Source organism: Cyprinus carpio, chromosome A1 (genome assembly GCF_018340385.1).
Source record: "Cyprinus carpio isolate SPL01 chromosome A1, ASM1834038v1, whole genome shotgun sequence".
NCBI classification, from domain to species: domain Eukaryota; kingdom Metazoa; phylum Chordata; class Actinopteri; order Cypriniformes; family Cyprinidae; genus Cyprinus; species Cyprinus carpio.
This window is the reverse complement of record NC_056572.1, coordinates 32,958,812-32,977,308: the sequence shown is the minus strand read 5'-3', so window position 1 is coordinate 32,977,308 and position 18,497 is coordinate 32,958,812. Positions and strand designations below refer to the sequence as shown.

Sequence of the window (18,497 nt, the reverse complement as noted above, 5' to 3'; positions counted from 1 at the left end):
ATTAAACTAGTAACAGTTTGTTCTGTAACTTTACAAAACTTGTAATGAAATAGCCCTGTTTTGTAAAATTTCTTTCTTAAGTCAGTAATTAAATTTAGCAACAGTAGAATACGCAGATAATAGACTTCACGCCATTAAAAATTACAAACAAGCAGAATGTTCGTTATCTTTGGATGGTATAATGGCATGTTGTCCAATGTGCATTATCCCCTTTATAAAATCACCTGTTTCTTTGTCATTCCTGTCTTCACCAAATGTTTGCAAAATAAATAACTGTTAACAATTTTCTTGTGTCTGCAGTTGATTGCAATGTTTTTTAGAATATGGGTGATTCTTTTAATGATGGCTAATATTAAAATCCACAGTGATACAGTATTTAAATTGTACAGTGAGAAACTAGATTTACAATTAACTGTTATCTACCTGTTTAAAGTACTGTATTGCATACAATACATAAAAAAACAGTGCTTAACTTTTTGTATGTAAATGCAATTGAAATCCTATTTTTCTTCTACAGTAAAACAATCAATATTATAAATACAGAAATAAAATCCCCACAGTGTTTAATTGTTTTTTTATTTTTACAGTGAATACACACAAAATACTGTAAATGGAGTACAGTACCTTACTGTAAAACGTATTCACAGTAACTTACTTTTTCACACGATTACATAGTCTTTGGGGCAAGTATTGGCGGAGATTTGGGTTGTTTTATTTATGTGTCTGTGAAGAGAGGTGACAGAGACAGAGATGGCGGTGAGAACGCCATCTGTATATTTTCTATTATTCTACAAAACCACAACGTTTTTTGTTGTTATTAAGGAGTGTATACAACTAAAAGTAGAACCCTTTACAGATGCGAGTTTGATGATTTTGCTCTTATCTGTACGATCAAAACTGAAGTGTAAATTAGTTCATTTCGGCATTATCAGAGATTATGCCCACAAAACGCGTATCCGCGTTTGTCGACCACTTATATATGATATAAATATATAAAAATATAAATAATGCTAAGTAAAACATATAATCCAATAATAGAATTGTAGATACAACTACATAAACTCGCATTAAAATGAAACTGAAAATATAAAATGAAAAAATAGATAGGTAAAAAAGCTAATATATATATCATTCAGACAATCTTATTGTTGTGTGATCTGCCTCCTTCAAGCACACATCCATTCCTATGGCTATGAGCATTTGCTCAGTGATGTGATCGCTCTCAAATGGTGCAGAGACTTGTGCTGACTTCTTTCTTTTCTATGATAATTCAGCTATTCGGGGGAATGGCCATGTTCTAACACTTATCCACAATACAATGGATCAAATGCAAAATGGGGTCCCTGCTCCATCCACCAGTTAAAGAGTCCGCTGTCCTAAAAAAGGTTTAGGATTAGCATGTACACGTGGTGATTTTCTCAGGGTTTTTCCAGTATCAGGGGAACATTTACGCCTCCAGCTGTTTTCTGATGATGACTGACTGTGATGTGAAGGGTGTGCTGTCAAACATCTGCATCTGTAGAGCTTCTCCAGAAGACAAACATCCATCTAAACATTGACGCGTTGAGCCTTGCAAAATATTATAGGTGCAAAAACAGGAACTCTCTGGTTTAACAGTCAGGATTACGATATTTATGAGTCATATATTCTTATAAAGTCACACGAGCAAAAATTTTAAAAGTACAGTTTTCTCACAATTTCATTCTCAGTAATGTGTTACTACGTTTTTGAGTTGTTGTGTTGAGCAGACACTAGTAGTGGAAAGTCATTAGTCAAAAGAAATCCCTCAAAAACAACCTCCTAACCTGATGTACAAGCTTCAGTCAAAGTTTTTCACACAACTTAACCTTGAGAACATGCAGAAATATTGACACAGACACAGAACAACCATATATACAGTATTAATACATAAGAGAGAGAGGGAGGATGCCTGCTGGGGAATAAGTGTAATGCCTGTAATGGTCTAAAAAAGTAAATCAGTGAGATCTTTATAACAGTATAGCAGACTACTAATATAAAATACATGTAAATATCAGTTTTCACTCTGTATCTCCCAATAATATGTCTTAGTAAGATGACTTAGATGTATAGTTTTATGTTCAAAAGATCTGTAGTTTTTAATGTGGGGTAATTTGTATAATTTGATGCGATTCAATGATGATAAATGACAACAAATAAATGTTTCTCAGAGATGGATCATATTTGAATTTCTGTATGGATAATCAAGTAAACCAAAATTGCTTCAGTTCAGCAAGTGTTCATCTTGAAATATTACTAAAAGTATGATAATAAATATGATACATACGGTTTTAAGTTGTTACATGATTTTGGCATTTAAAAAAATAATAATGTACATGCAAGTGTTCATCTATTCACAAACTATTTTATTTGTCTGTTTTATTTAACAACACTGTATAACACTATCTATATGAAGTGGGAGACAGTTGTGCATATTGTGATGAATTGCCTCCACTAGAAGGCAGTGTGTGTCTTTTAGGTAATTATCAAACAGATATTCTGAACAGCAGCCATCAACAGAGGCAATGAAACAAAGAACAGACATTCATCAAAGGAATCTTCTCATCATAAACAAATCTTCAAATCATTCACAAAAATTTAAGAGTCTTATTCCCAGAGTATTTACTATATATACCAAAAAATATATTATTCCATCAGCAGCAGCATTGGAAAAGTCAGATTCTTTCAAGTGAGTCGATTCACATACAATTTGCTATTCTGTATATTTACATGTTAAGGTTTTCCAGAGTATTTACCTGTCTGAGCTTGATGTTTATTGTTCATTCACTCAAACCCCGCGTTGTATTTGTGACAGCAAAAACACAGACCTGATTCAGTCGTAGGCCTACATTACTGAATAATTATTTACATAATTTTGTATAATAGTTTTACAGTTATATATTACTTGCCCCTGCAAGTAACTCCAGTGTAGTTATCTACTTTTTGTTTGTAGCTTGTAGTCTATAGCTAACTACTTTTTCGACTGATTTAGCTTCATAGCTTAGCAAGTTACAATTTCAAAGCAGCTTCTCAATATACTTTATGTATATTTATTAGATTTTAAGTGATGTTTTAATAAAAGAAACATTTTGCTGAAAGAGGAAGTTAGTGTTGCCATACAATAGGTCAGGTAAGGACAAAGGACTCAGCCAAATATTAAAATTCATAATTTACTCACTCTGAAGCTGCTCAAAACCTGTATGTATTTAATTTTTCTGCTGACCAAAAAATATATATATATATTTTGAAGAATGTGGGTAACAAAACAGTTTCTGGTCCCCATTGACTTTTATAGTATTTTATGTTGATATAATGGAAGGACTATTAAATGTCTGGTTAACTGCATTCTTTAAAAAGAAACTCAGGTTTGAAACGACTCGAGGGAGACTGAATGATGACACTACTCTAAGAATAATGAATGAACCACCATTAATTCAAATAAAATCAGACCAACAAAATAATTCGAAAACATCAGTAACAAAAGACTTACTAAACAAAAAACCCTCAAGTCTTCTTCAATGATGTGGATTGCGGCCAGTAAGAAGATGTTGGATATCCTGGTAACAGAGAACCGTCAGGGGCACGTTGAGATGAGTTACTGACATCTAGCAGAAAATGATAAAAGGTACACCATACAAAATTGGCAGGACATCTGCATTTCTAGCTGCCAACTGACGTTTATTTAAACAGAGGAAATCTGGTTTGCACAATGCAGGGAACATCCAATACATCGAATAACCATCTGCTTGAGTGAGAGTGTAAGCTGGGTGGCTGTGGGACTATAAAAAGGAACAGGTCAGAAATCCAGGTCATGCTTTTGGGTTAGAATGGCCTCTGCAAAGCTCAGATCCAACAAATGGAAAGGCTACTCGTAGTTGAACCTATAAAGCAGAGGTTGTGTTTGAAGAGCAGACAAGACACCAACATGAACAACCTACAAATTGCTCATATATGATTTTGATACCCATGTCTTTTGAGATTAGGAAACACTCTGGAATTCATCCAAACAGTTACGCCATGACTAAAAACAGTACTGTATCTGTTTCCCTGAAGTAGAGTGAGGCACATCCTGCACAACATTGAATTTGATGTCTCAAAAGCCGAAGTCAGATAAAACACTAACTAGATTTGCTGAAGAAAACATGAGGGGCTCTTGTGCATTCAAAACTTTCATGCCAGCATGGTTTCTGGGGGGTTCAAAGTGACTTTTAGAGCCAGGTTAATCAACTAAAAAAATTTGAACAAAAAAAATAAATGATTACTATGTTAATTTTCACAAACTGAGAATATACTATAATTACAACTTCAAATGTTATTTTATGTTTGTGCTATCGGAAATTAATAATTTCTACCCCTATCAGGCTTATTATTTAGCATTTTAGGCTCATTTTGAGCACAAAGCATACTGAAATGCACTTTCACACGAGTTAAGATGTGTTTGTACTTTATTGTCAAAAGTAGCATGAAGACAGACAGCATGCATACCCAGGTCTTTTATCATTTTCACCTTTCATCCGTGGCTTCGAGCGGTGGTTATTCTGTTGACACAGCTTTGTTATTGTGTTTAATGGTTTCCCGCAGCAGATGTCAGCTGACTGACACAAATGAAGATCCATACGGCGTGTTTAAAAATCCAGTCTGTCATCTTTATGTTAACTGTTGCTTAGAAACAACAGTGTTTTCTGCACTGATGAAAAGCAATAGAGGAAGACAAATGACAGTTACGCAAGCGTTAAGTCATTAAAGGTGAGGCGTGACATTTCTGTGCCACAAGTGCTCACAATTTTAATCACAATCTAAATGAGATCCACTTGACTTTAGATATCTGTATCTATTTTACATTACTGATCAAAAGCTATTAGGTCAGTTAGTTTTTTTTTTTTATGTTTTTGAAAGAAGTCTCTTATGTTCACCAAAGCTGCATTTTGTGTTTAATAGAGTAAAATTGTGAAATATTATTACAGTTGAAAATAATTTTCTATTTGAATACATTTTAAAATGTAATCTATTCCTGTGGTCAAACCTGTATTTCCAGCATCATAATCCAGTCTTCAGAGTCACATGATCCTTCAGAAGTCATATGCTGATTTGCTGTCTTTGTATTATCAATGTTGAAAACAGCTGCTTCATATTTTTGCATAAACCATGACACTTTTTCCCGGATTTTTTGGACGTACACAAAGTTCACTTCTGCTCAATTGAATACAAAAGTATAATTTCTTAAAAAAAAAAAAAAAGACTTGACCCCAAACTTTTAAATGGTATTTTACAATTATCAAAAACTTAAAAATGATCTGTAAAAGTATAATTAATAATCAAAGACAAAGTGAGTAGTGGTTGAAAATTTTCTGTTGAAATTTATTGTCCCTCTCAATCATGGACATGCAATGATGAATCTTAACTGTAGCTGGATAAATATTCACATTACCTTCCATAACAAAAAAACTGTAAATCTCTGCTAGATACAGTATACAACCGTTTTAAATGACAAATCCCTGACTGACAGTTACTAAAACGTGGATCCCACTAAAGGACGACTTATACAGTACATCATGTGCCATATCCGATTGACTAGAGGTCAGAGAGGTTAAAGGTGAAGCTCGGCAGCACTAAACAGAACTGCAAAAATAATGCTTTCAAACCATCTCCCTGTATGCCACTCATCAGCCAAACAAACTCATACATTGAGGAAATTGACACACGTTCTGATCACACATTCTCACACAAATTTTGCAAACAGTGAACTGAGACGGAAGCCGGGCCTGCAAGAAAAAATACAGCGAGCTGTGGCCAGCATTAAATATGAAATCTATTTTGAATTATTTAGGTGAGTGGCAATTGATTATTTATCACAATTATACTTTTATTGCACTGATCACAGCAAATCAATTTACTGCAAAAACCACATTCATGGCAAAACAAGAAAGATATTTGGAGCAAATTCAGGAAGGTTATTAACCAATGCTAATTACATCATGTGCCTGGTCAAATAACACACAGCAGCCTGGATAGCACTGAATCATTTCACAAGAAAACTGATATGCATATACAGACTGTGCTTGATACATCAGAGCTATCAGGTCCAGTGCATGACAAAAACATTGATTTATTTAACGAGAAACAGAAAGAAGTCAAACAAACACTCTATACTGTCTACAACAGCACACACACACACTGGTTCCTTAAAGAAGGAATATCATCTTGGTGATATGAAACATACTGCAAATTTTAGAGCGCAACACAGTTTGAATACGATGTTCACATTACATTTACATTTCAGCATTAGCTGTTTTATGAATCTGTCCAAATGTATCCAAATGCTCATGATTATATATGAAGATGGCGTTTACATCGTCTTAAAGGCACATCACGGAAATACTGAAAATGAATTTCCTCAGGAGAAAAAATGAATAACAAACGCATGATATGACCGCTTTAATGGACTCACTAAATTTTTCCTAGACAGTTCAGACAGACAACACAATGAAACAAAGAAAACTTTTTAGGCAAAATTCACAAAACATTACTAAGAATACAATTATTCTTAACTGCCTTTTTTTTAACTTAAGAAAAAAGTTCTTTTGAAAGTTCTTACCTTTGCTTTGGACGAAACTTAAGAATAATAAAAAAAAAAAAAAAAAGCTGAAATGTTAAAAATGGTCGTAAATAACTCCAGCCAAGCCAGTAGCAAGGACAATATTGTACAGTACATGCTTTTCCAGATAAGAACAACGTCTGTAAAAAAATATCAAATTTTTTCAAGAATTGCACTTTTTTCAACATTCTTGCAAACTTCTTAGAATTTATCCTACAATTGTATATATTATTTTGAAATAATTGCAATTTTTTTTTACATATGAACTTCTTAGAATTGATCATTTTAATTTTGATTTTTTTTTTCTAGAATTTATCATTTTAATTTTCAAAAATGTTTTTAGAATTGCACATTTTTTTCTCCATTCTTATGAACTCCTTAGAATTTACCATTAGAATTTTTAACTTGTTAGAATTGATCTTGTTATTTATCTTAAGACTTAAGAATTTTTGAGACTTTTTTCTTAAGAAAACTGGTGAATCCAGCCCACCGTCATATTGTTTGTGCTGAAAGAAATATCTGTTACAAATAATAAGTGCTTAATCATCTAATCTTATAAAATTCCTCTAAACATCAGTTTGATACAAGCTAGTCTAAAGTGACAATTAAATCTGCAGATCTCAGGGAAATCTCATGTGCTTTTTGGCTGACAGATGCAAATAACACTGCACAAGCCTTTCTGTTAAATATTACTGAATATGAATATGAGGATCACAGACCACAGCACTGTCCTCCACAGCGAGACCATTCAATACAAATGCACAGGTCCTAACATCACAAACACATGCAGACATATCCAACAGTGTGTGGGAATGGAACACTAAAGCTTTGGGGTACCGAACATCCATCAGACCGTCCCGCTGCAGCAGTGCATTCTGGGTAAGAGCGCGTTTAACTGGGGAAGTGTATTGAGAAAAAAATATTTAAAAATGAAAACAAAAAAACTCATTAAATTACTAATAATTCATATTAATATAATAAGAAAAAGAAGAAATATTTGAAGTTGTAAGTCTGTATTCAACAACTAAACGCTATAAATTATCATAATATCTACTGTATATTCTGGAAAGCTATTTAGTGAAATAATATTTAACAAAACATAAAAATGTAAAAGGGGTGCTGTTTATCTTCATAATATATGTGTCCTTTGTTTGTTTTTGTCTTTTTTAGAAAAATAAATCCTTTGATATCAAAATAATCATTCAATAGTCTTTCACTTTCCCACCATAAAAAGCAAACAGTCTTTTAAAACAGGCCTGTTGGTCAAATCTGAGCAAAGTGCTTTTACTACTGTCCTGTAAAAGTTAAGTATGCAATTTCTGCAGCAACCAAACAGAATAGCAAAAACAATGACAAAGAACAATTTTCAGTTGTCATCCTATGTATGGGCAAACTGCTAGCGTCTGCATCGCTGCTTGAGCTCTTCAGATCAATTCAGCTGCTCAGATTGCATATCTGTCTAGTGTTGCAATGATTACTCACTTCACTTTTTAGCAAAGGGGTAAAGCGATCATGTCCAGAAATATATACTGTAGAAATCCTATATGCCATAGAAAATAAACCAAATTTGATAAACCTACATTCACAAATGTTCTACTGTTCTTTACATTTACATCCAACCCAACAATTCCTCTTTAAACCTTCTGCCTCTGAAGAGGTTAATTCGTTAATGCCAGAGAAAATGAACAATGGCCACATGCACACGGCAGGGTAGAGGAAGTGGCAACTGTTGTTATTTGAGGGAGTGAATCACGTGTAAGAATCACGATGCTTGACTCATAATGAAACACTAGTTTCTTAAAGTGTTTCATAAAAATAGCATGTGAAAAAGATTACAATACTGCATTTCTGTCCAACGACAGAGAGTTACATCCATAATCTCAGAAGTAAATATGTTTATTTAGTATTTTTGATTAAATGTTGCGTAAAAAATAAAGTCCCTGGAATCAGCTGCTGTCCATTCTAGCATGGCGTCCAATCAAAAATGCCTTATGTGCAGTTTAAATGTTTATTTATGATTCAGCTTTTATTTGAGTGTTGAATAACAATTAAATGTGATTAAATAATTGATTATTAAATAAACTTTCAGTTTTCAGTTTTCGACAGAATAAAACCCTAGTTTTTGGTTTTAGGCTTGCTGTAAAAAACTCATTTTGGTGCATCGCTAATAGTTATCATTTTGGGTGTGAATGGGTCTGTAGTTATTTTTGACATTTTAAATTGCAATTAATACATTTCCAAGTTAACTTGAACATGACATGCATGTAGCTTTGAATTTGAACGCAATTGTCACTCTCATAAATAACAAACCAGAGTGAAACTGTATTAAGCAGTGTGCATGTGGCCTAGCGGAATACATGACAGCGCTTAGTCGAGACAAAATGAGCAGAAAGTATCTGCTTTTGTGGCATTATGATTCACAAACACTGGCGTGACACACTGTCACTGGATACGGCTGCTGAAACACTCACCATATCATGAGCTGGGTTTCTGGGTTCACTGTGGCGTGATTCGACACATCACATATCTGGACCGTATGAACTGCTGGTTAGAGCACACGCAAACCACTTTAGACACTCAAAGCTTATTCATTGATGCATTACATATATTCATTTTGGAATATCCTGGTGTATACTGGCAGTGATCCCATAGGGAAGTTGAAACAGTCAAAATTTTCCAAAATAAAAGCGTAAACATCCCTTATAGGACCATGTGAATTTTCCAGTCTGGTAACACAAACTCAGGACAGAAGACATTGAGTGCAATACAGCCAGAGGAAGAGGAGAAGCAAGCCATTTTTGCAGTGATGTAGACCATGAGGTCAAAAAAGGAGGTTGCACACCTGTGCTGCGATTGCAAGTGTTCTTTCATTGTCCTGCTGCGGTCCCGCTCTGTTTATGGCACTTCAGGACTTCACCTCGTCCTGTTCTGGATCGGACTGCAGTTCAACGTCAGACAGGACGAGCTCCACTGGCATGATGAGTGAGGTGTCTGAATCTGCGCTCATGGAGGGCTGGTGTTCACCTGAAACAACAAAAAAACATTCAGGACGTATGTGAGAACCAATGCTGTTTTAGCACCAAACCTGCTGAGAGGTGTTGTCTTGGAGTCGGAATAAAAAATTTAATAAGATTTCTGTGGAAGCTTGTTTCTGCCACAGAATAAAAAATAAACATTACAATTACGCAATTATCACTTGAAACTGACAGAAATAAATGAGCAATTCTGAGGAAAAAAGCCTGAATTGTGAGACATGAACCCGAAACTGAGAAAAAAAAGTCATAAACTCAGAATAGTGAAAAATAAACATGGTATGGTTTTATGGTGTTTTTGTTCTGTCTGGAGTCTGGCAGGCTTATTTACAGGGCATGGCAGCAGAACGAAGCAATTAATCTAGTTTCATAAACTGACAAAAGGCCTGAGACGGGCTACAGAAGCAGCACAGGATCAGAGTAGAGCTGCGGTGGAGAACAAGGACAGGCTGTGCTTTTATTTGCTGCCGGGACAAAAAAAAATGACCTAAATATATGAGATCTGAAAGTAGATCACACGCAAAACCACTGGAACAGACTAAAATAATCAAATCCACTTCCAAGTGACGTGCAGGTCAATGTGAGAGATAAGAATTTCACATTGCAACTACAATTCCTTTTATATTTGTATAATAGCATTTCTAATACAGATCCTTGCATTGCGTGGAAAGATGTCTTTGTTAGGATATTTATTCAATTTTTATAGACTCCTCTTTTGAGTTTCGTTTTATACAGTAATGTATCACGTTTCTACAAAAATATGAAGCAGCACTGATAATAATCAGAAATCTTTCTTGAGCAGCAAATCAGCATATTAGAATGATTTCTGAAGGATCACGTGACACTGAAGACTGGAGTAATGATGCTGAAAATTCAGATTTGATCACAGAAATAAATTAGATTTTAACACATATTACACATAGAAACAAGTTATTTGAAATTGTAAAAATATTTCACAATATTAATGCAAAACCCCCCCAAAAAAAAGTTTATGTCAAGATCACAATAAGTTGCATGGCCTTCATCCACACTCACTGCTGGCGATGTGGCGGCTCTCTCCAGCCTGCGGGAAGGTGTCCATCTCGTGGTAAATGTGTGATAGGCCTATGGTTCTGACAGCTGGGTCCAGGACCACCGAGCTCTCGCCCACTGAGAACTCACTAGCCCCTGTCACAGGGTTGGTGGGCGGCCCGCTGACGGACATCTCATAATCAGGAGGGCTGTCATCAGAACAGTCTGTACTGGCCTGTTTGAACGGAAAATTACAGCGTTATTAAGAGAAAAAACACAAGGTCACAAGCAAGGCTCACGGATCCAGTAGCTTCTGTTCTTACCGGGATGCCCAGCGCCTTAAGGATGTTCATTTTGCACATGGGACAGGTTCTGTGGTCCTGGAGCCACGGGTCCACACAGTTCTTATGGAAGACATGACTGGCAACAACACAGCGATCATTCATATTTTACACAAAACACCTGGCTAATACTGTGCCTAAACATTTTCATGCATTTCTATATTCACTGTGTCATTGTAACCACATTAATATGGACTTTGTATTGGCTATTTTAGCAAATAAATAAATAAATAAAATACAATTAAATTATACATTATTAGCTGGACAACAGATCAACAAATATTTTTTTTTGAAGAGTTTCTACAGACTGATTAGAATCTCATACACAGAACTGATTTCTAATTTTAGATTTTTGACTCACTAACTAAATCACAGACAACAAGAAAATCTAATAACGAATATCAAAAATTAATACAATTATAAGACTACTTAATACTAATACTACTAGTTATTATTATTATTATTAAGTAGTCTTTAATTAATTATTGTTATTATTATTAAAAAAGTTACATTTATTTGTGCAAAAAAACACATTAATTATTTATAATTTAATTATTAAACATTAAATAAAGCAATTCACAGTAGTGTAAGTAGTAGTAAAAATGTGAAATGAAACTATACACATAGAAATTAAAGATTATTTCAATTAGTAAGCCAAACACCAGAAAAATCATAATGAGCTGGCTCTGGTGTCATGGTCAAAAATTATTTAAATATATGGTTTTTGTAAATAAATTGATTAAATTAAAGACAGATGGGTTCAAACAAAGTGTCTGGAGTAGCTGTGCAACATTTCAATAATAGAAACGTGGCGTCTGTTGATGCCACATGTACTTCCAGTTTCAGTATTTTTATTGATTATAACTGAAAAGATCTATGTTCTTCCAGCGTAGACATATTGTAAGCAATGGTTTATGAAGGAGGCCTTTGGCATGATAAAGTTCATATTGATGCTGCACTAGTGGGAAAAACTATTTGAAGTTTCATGTTCACAGATTAAAAATGAGCTTTAGAGGAAGAGCTCATTTAGTTCAAAAGTTTTGGGTTGAACTTCAATATTGCACACCAAGCCTGACTTCACTAATAATCAGAATCAGAATTCATCATGTTTGTAATGTTTGTGTGAAATCTTACCGACATGGCAGTATCCTGACAACATCATTAGGTTTGTAGTCTTCGATGCACACTGCGCAGTTATCAAAGTCTGACTCGGTTTCCTAGAAACAGCAAGTCGATAAACAATGTTGTGAGAAACCACACATGGGCCACTGTATGTGTACACTTCCATGAGCTCTCCATTAGAGCTAAAGCAGTCATAAAACACACATAATGAGAATGAATCAGAGGCGGCCGTTGAAGGCCACAAATCAGACTACAGATATCACACAGTTGGAGCGTTTTGAATATAGAATTTCAAAAGTGACACTTGCAATAAGAATGTAGAATCAGAAAAATCACTTTTTCTGATTCTACATTCTGATTTAAAAACACTTTCAAAAAAAATGTTTAGGTCAGTATGATTTTTTTATTTTTGCAAAAAAATGATACTTTTATTCAGCAAGGATGCATTAAATTGATCAAAAGTGATGGTAAAGAAATTTATAATGTTACAAAAGATTTCTATTTCAAAGAAATGCTTTTTTTTTTTTTTTTTTTACAAAGAATTTGACAAATACATCACATTTTCTTCAAAAATAGCAGCACAACTGTTTTCAACATTGATAATAATCAGAATTTTTTTTTTAAGCAGCGAATCAGCATATTAAAATGTTTTCTGAAGAATTGTGTGACACTGAAGACTGGAGTAATGATGCTGAAAATTCAGCTTTGAGCACAGCAATAAATTACATTTTAACATATATTCAGATAGAAGACTAGTAATAATATTTCACAATATTACTGTTATTTCCATATTTTGATCAAATAAATGCAGCCTTGGTAAGAAGACACTTCTTTCAAAAACATTAAACAAAAAAAAAATATATTATTTCCAAACTTAAATGACAGTGTATTATAAAAGCTGCCTGGCCAAGTTGTAGAGATGTGTTTTTGCCCCATTTTGCACGATTTTCATTATAATCATAGCATTATTGCTTTGAATGAAGTGCTCGAAGCATTTCACAATACTCAATTACCAAGATATCCGCAAAAAACAACCCAAACCTTGTCACCCTTCCTGATTGTCCGTACTTGTAACTTGCTTATAGCCTTTTTAGCAGCGTCACCCAATCGCCTCTGCAAAAGACATGAAACATGCTACATTGAACTGTCAGATTTTAAACCAACATTAAATCAGATTTGACCCTTGTTGCTTTCTTAATGCATGTTGAGTAAAATAAAAGCGTGACACTACTGCACCTGGTTGCGGTCGCGTGCGTTCGCGTAGCGGAAGCGCTGGATGTAGTAGAAGACCAGCCAGGCCAGAGAGATGATCATCAGGATGATGAAGGAGATGGAGACGAACACCACAGAAGTGCGGCTGACGTATTTCTGCAGGTTGCGCGTGCCGATGGTGATGTGCATGGCCACGGTTATGTTCTTCTCCAGCAGGGCCATGATCTCACGACCTTTGGGCTCAGGAATCATGATAGCCACCACATCGCCGGTTCCTAAAGCGATGATAATAGATTCAAATCTCAAACGATTCACACAGACGACATACTTCATCACCAAACTTCACACTTTTAATTGACCAACATAAAAACACACTGACAGTCAGCAAGTCATAGCGTCAGTCACGGTCATTTAATGTTAAAAACAAGTTAGGCTCTTCTCTAGACTCGCTTGCATTTCCTGAACAGATCTGCAAACCTGATGTAATTAAATACAGAGAACAAACACACGGGTCGGTCACACCTTCCTTTAAACTGATGCCATTAACAAGACTTCATTCATTTGGGTGGATTCTGCTTCACAGAAAATGAAGACACTGAAAAGCTTAATAATATATATATATATATATATATATGTGTGTGTGTGTGTGTGTGTGTGTGTGTGTTATTAAGAGTATTTCATCTTACTTGTTACCTAATACTTAATATTGAATAAAATCTGATATTTTCAATTGATATTATTTCAAAGTGTTGTTTTAGTTGTTTTGTTTTATACACTATTGTAGTATTTATTCATATTTTGAGTTAGCATTTATTTTCATATTTTACATTTTAGGCTTTTATGTATAGCTCTCTCTCTCTCTCTCTCTTAATATTTCCAATAAGCTTTATTATCTTTATTTCTGTTTAAGTTTTTGTCATTTTAGTACTTCAACTTCTTTTATTTCATTTTTTTCTAAGTATAAGTCTACTATTTATATTTTATTTCAGCTTTATTTCAGTTAACAAAAATTATTTAAAATTAATTTTAGTTTTAACAATAACACCACTGATTTAAGCAAGCTTTATTCAAAAACAAACAAAGAAACAAACTAACAAAAACAGGCACAAATAGGTGACTTTTTATATATTACAAAAAAATTCTCTCGAAAAAAGCAAAAAAAAAAAAAAAAAAAAATCCTGCATTAAGAATGAATAAATGAACAAACAAATAAACAAATAGATTAGATAGATACATTTTATAACATATATCAAGCCAGTTTTTTATATATATATAATTTGTAAAAGTGCACTAAAATTTCATAATATTTAATGATTAAGTTAAACCTAATTTTAAGCATTACAGTACGTTTTAGGAAACATCATTTGTTTGTTGTTAGATATTTGATTGATTTTGCATTTAAACTATTTTGTGTGTTTTTTTCTAATTTCAAGAGAGGCATCATTTGAAACTGAAGACTTCACACATCTCAGCTAAGCTCAGGGCTTCACACATTCTGGACTCTAAACTTGCATCTGTGAAAGCTAGTCATTTGATCCTCAAAATTAGCACTTGCTGGACTGAGCTGTAAAGCAGCCAACATGTCAGCAAAGAAAGCAAAAATTAAACTATGAAGAATGCACTTAACCAGTGCTGAGTACCAGCCCTCTCCATTTACAAACATTAAGGAACTGGCTGAACACTGGATTTGAGAGATGAATTACTGCACTGCAGAGTTCAGGATACAGGAGCCTGTGATTAATGCTAAACACAACACTTTTGTGGAGCTTCATCAATAACAACATGACAGCATCAGGTCAGCGGTGAAAGCTGTGCATGAATGTAGTCAGTTTCATTTCATTCATTCGTTTTCATTTCATTTATTTATATAGCACAAATAAACACAACAGGATTTGACCACTGTGCTTTACAGAGTATAAGACTAAGATAGATGACAAGGAGAGAAAAAAACAGAACAGAACAGTAACACATAATGAAATAAAACCTCATTATGATAGAAATGAAATGACAAATATTGATGGGTGAACTGTCCCTATAACATTGAAAAAAATGTTGCTCATGACACTGACAGCACTTTCAGTGCAAGACAGATAAATGGTTTCCAACGCTCAAAAATGACAAAGAATTCATGAAGCAAAGGGTCAAGAGACAAGAAAATGGTGGGGAAGTGAAAGAGACAGACACTCTTGATCAGACACAACAGCATGTCCTAACCATGAGTTCTGCAAAATGCAAAAGAGATTCTTGTGGTTGAATTGGTTTGAGCAATCTTACTACTCCCAGTAACCTGCTAATGTTACCAAACTGAAACACGCACAGACAAGATCTTTGAGAACATGTTTTAATGGAATAATTCACCCACAAATTCACTGCCATGTACTCGCCCTCAGGTCGTCCAAGACATAGATGAGTTTCTTTATGGGAACAGATTTGGAGAAATGTAGCATTACATCACCTGCTCCCCAGTGGATCCTCTGCAGTGAATGGGTGCCGTCAGAATTAGAGTCCAAACAGCTGATAAAATCATCACATATTTCAGCCAGAAGCAAGGATGGAATTGAATTGTCTCAGTTACTTGTGGATTATTGTGATGTTTTTATCAGCTGTTTGGACTCTCATTCTGACGGCACCCATTTACTGCAGAGGATCCACTGGTGAGCAAGTGATGCTAAATTTTTCCAAATCTGTTTAAAGAAGTAACAAACTCATCTACATCTTTAGTGTATTCATAACTGTCACGATAATAATAATAATAGACAATGGTTCCAATATTTAGCCCTGCTTTCTTTATACAAAATATAGTTTCCTAATATTTTCCCTTATGATCTTGGGTTGCAGTGTGACCTGGATATGTTTTTGTGAAAATCATCCATTGCTAAGAAAACACAACAAGAAGAAACCTGCAGCGACTGCAAACACACTGAATAATCATGTCACAACTCAGGTATTAAAAATCATTCTTAGCTGCTTCAGTGTGAGTCAAGACTAATCACCGAACATTTGCGTGTAGACCAAAAGATTCCTTTTATTGTAATAAATGAATCATACAAGTATGATGTAGTGGAGTCAAGAGAAGTGTGAAGATCTGGTAAAAGTTTGCAAAGTCTGTGCAGGAAAGTGGGATGTTGGGAATGTCATTAATGTGCAATAACATGTCTTGTTTTTTAGCATAACAAATAACTTTTTTTTTTTTTTTGCATTACAACAATATTATTTTTATTAACAATATTCATGAAAACAATGCAATAAATAAATAAAGTAACTAATGGAACCTTATTGTGAACTGTAACCATATTCTTTCTTTTGCTTTTGGTGTGAAATATGATGCAATATGAAAATATTAATGCAAAGATGCAAAAGAGGCTTAATAGTTTGCAAAGTATGTAGACAGACTATGCAAATCTCAAGAGTTTAACAGGTTTTTCCACATCAGGATACAGTGCATGCTAGATGTTAACTATTAATAATGCAATCAAACTGGTCAAGCTTAGATCACACAATATGCATCATTGGTCATAATCACATGTTGGTGCATTGATGTGATATCCTTGTTATTCATTAAAGGAATAGTTCACCTTCGATAAACGTTTCTTCATAGCTCACCCAAAAATGATAATTCCGTCATCATTTACTTACTCTAAAGTTGTTTCAAACCTGTATGTGTTTATTTCTTCTGGTGAACACAAAAGACGATACTTTGAAGAATGCTGGTAACCAAACAGGTGCCGGTAGCCATTAATTTTCAAAGTATGAAAAAAACCTTGAGTCAATGGCTACACATTCTTCAAAATATCTGCTTTTGTGTTCAGCAGAAGAAAGAAATACACACAGGTTTGTAACAACTTGAGGGTGAGCAAAGGATGACCGAATTTTCATTTTTAGGTGAACTGTCCCTTTAAGTTGCAGTCCATTCTACAACTAAAGTGGGTTTATAAACTTGGAATACAGTGCACAACTTGCACTTTAACGGTCAATATTTCTTTTCCAATGACGTCTAGAGAGCAAATGCACAGGAAAAGCTTCTCATCTTACCGTGATGTGGCATAGTAATGGTCTCATTGGAGTTGCTGGAGCCCATGTTGAAAATGACCACAGCGGATGCATTGAGAGCAGCAGCATGTCTGATCTTCTCCCTGTAGGTGCAGTTTCCTCTGGCTATCAGTGCTATCCATGGGATGTTGGGATGAGGAAGAGGGAATTTAGTGTTACCGTCACACAGCTGTCTGTCCTGCAGAAGAGATGGCATAAACACAAAGCCCCTGGCGTCTCTTTTAGGAGAGTGCTCCCCATATCTGCCACATTCACTCTTGTCAGTCTTTATCTCAGATGTGACTGGATCCAGGTAAGTGATGTTGACAAAGGCAGTGTACCATTCCTCCTTCTCAGCCACTGTGAAGTCCAGACACAGCAAATGCACGAAGCAAAACGACAGCAGCCATGTAGACAGGGCAAGACTCCTGCAGGCTTTGGTTAGGGACATTGCCATGTTTTCAGAATTGATCCTAAACTAACTGTTTTCACGTCGGGGGACGTCTTTATCCTGCCTCTTTTTCAGCATATGATTATGATCCTTGAATATGACATCACTTGGCAACCCCACAACACAAACCGAGCGCAGTCAGACCGACACATCTACCTGTACATCACCGTCGTCCTTTAAAAGTGGCTTATACATGTAGTCCACCATCATGTCGAGTCACCAGCAGCTTTTGCGCTTGTTGTGACGGTGTCGGATGAGAAGGTTGCCAGGTATTGTTACTAAACATTGACTGTAGAGGAAAAATGCAGTTATTGAAGATTATCAGCATATACAATGCTAGGCTAGGGACTTAAGAGCGTCATATAGAAATAACTAACAAACTAAATTAATTAAGTGACTGATAAAAAAAAACCCGGATTGCATTAAACAGAACGTTGCAATGCAACACACAGGTTGCATAGTCGCTCAGTCGCTCATGTTATATATGTACACACACACACACACACACACACACACACACACACACACACACACACACACACACACACACACACACACACACACACATACACATACACATATATATTTATAGAGACAACGTTAGAACTTAGTGGTGAAGCTATATGATGGAGTATCTGGCAACCGCTTCGTTAGCGACTGCGCGTTGCCCTCCTCTGTGATGGAGA

The 18,497-nt window shown here is 35.0% G+C and overlaps 1 protein-coding gene across 6 annotated transcripts; it reads right to left on the bottom strand.

Annotated features, from left to right (window-relative positions):
* Positions 1-5,349: 5,349 nt before the first annotated feature.
* On the bottom strand, positions 5,350-18,152 carry LOC109112313 (RING finger protein 150-like). 6 transcript variants are annotated; one of them, XR_006160731.1, is made up of 9 exons: positions 17,364-18,152; positions 13,356-13,606; positions 13,161-13,232; positions 12,132-12,214; positions 10,980-11,076; positions 10,681-10,891; positions 9,456-9,637; positions 9,085-9,154; positions 5,350-7,508 (listed from the first exon to the last, which is right to left on the bottom strand). XR_006160731.1 is itself a non-coding variant. In XM_019125323.2 (7 exons), the coding sequence occupies exons 1-7, from the start codon at positions 17,815-17,817 to the stop codon at positions 9,519-9,521; spliced, it is 1,287 nt and encodes a 428-aa protein (XP_018980868.1). In that variant the 5' UTR covers positions 17,818-18,151; the 3' UTR covers positions 5,350-9,518. The 6 variants fall into 6 exon arrangements, 1 of the variants encoding a protein (XP_018980868.1); XR_002021556.2 differs by having other exon boundaries at positions 9,085-9,157; positions 17,364-18,151; XR_002021571.2 differs by having other exon boundaries at positions 5,350-9,154.
* Positions 18,153-18,497: the final 345 nt, after the last annotated feature.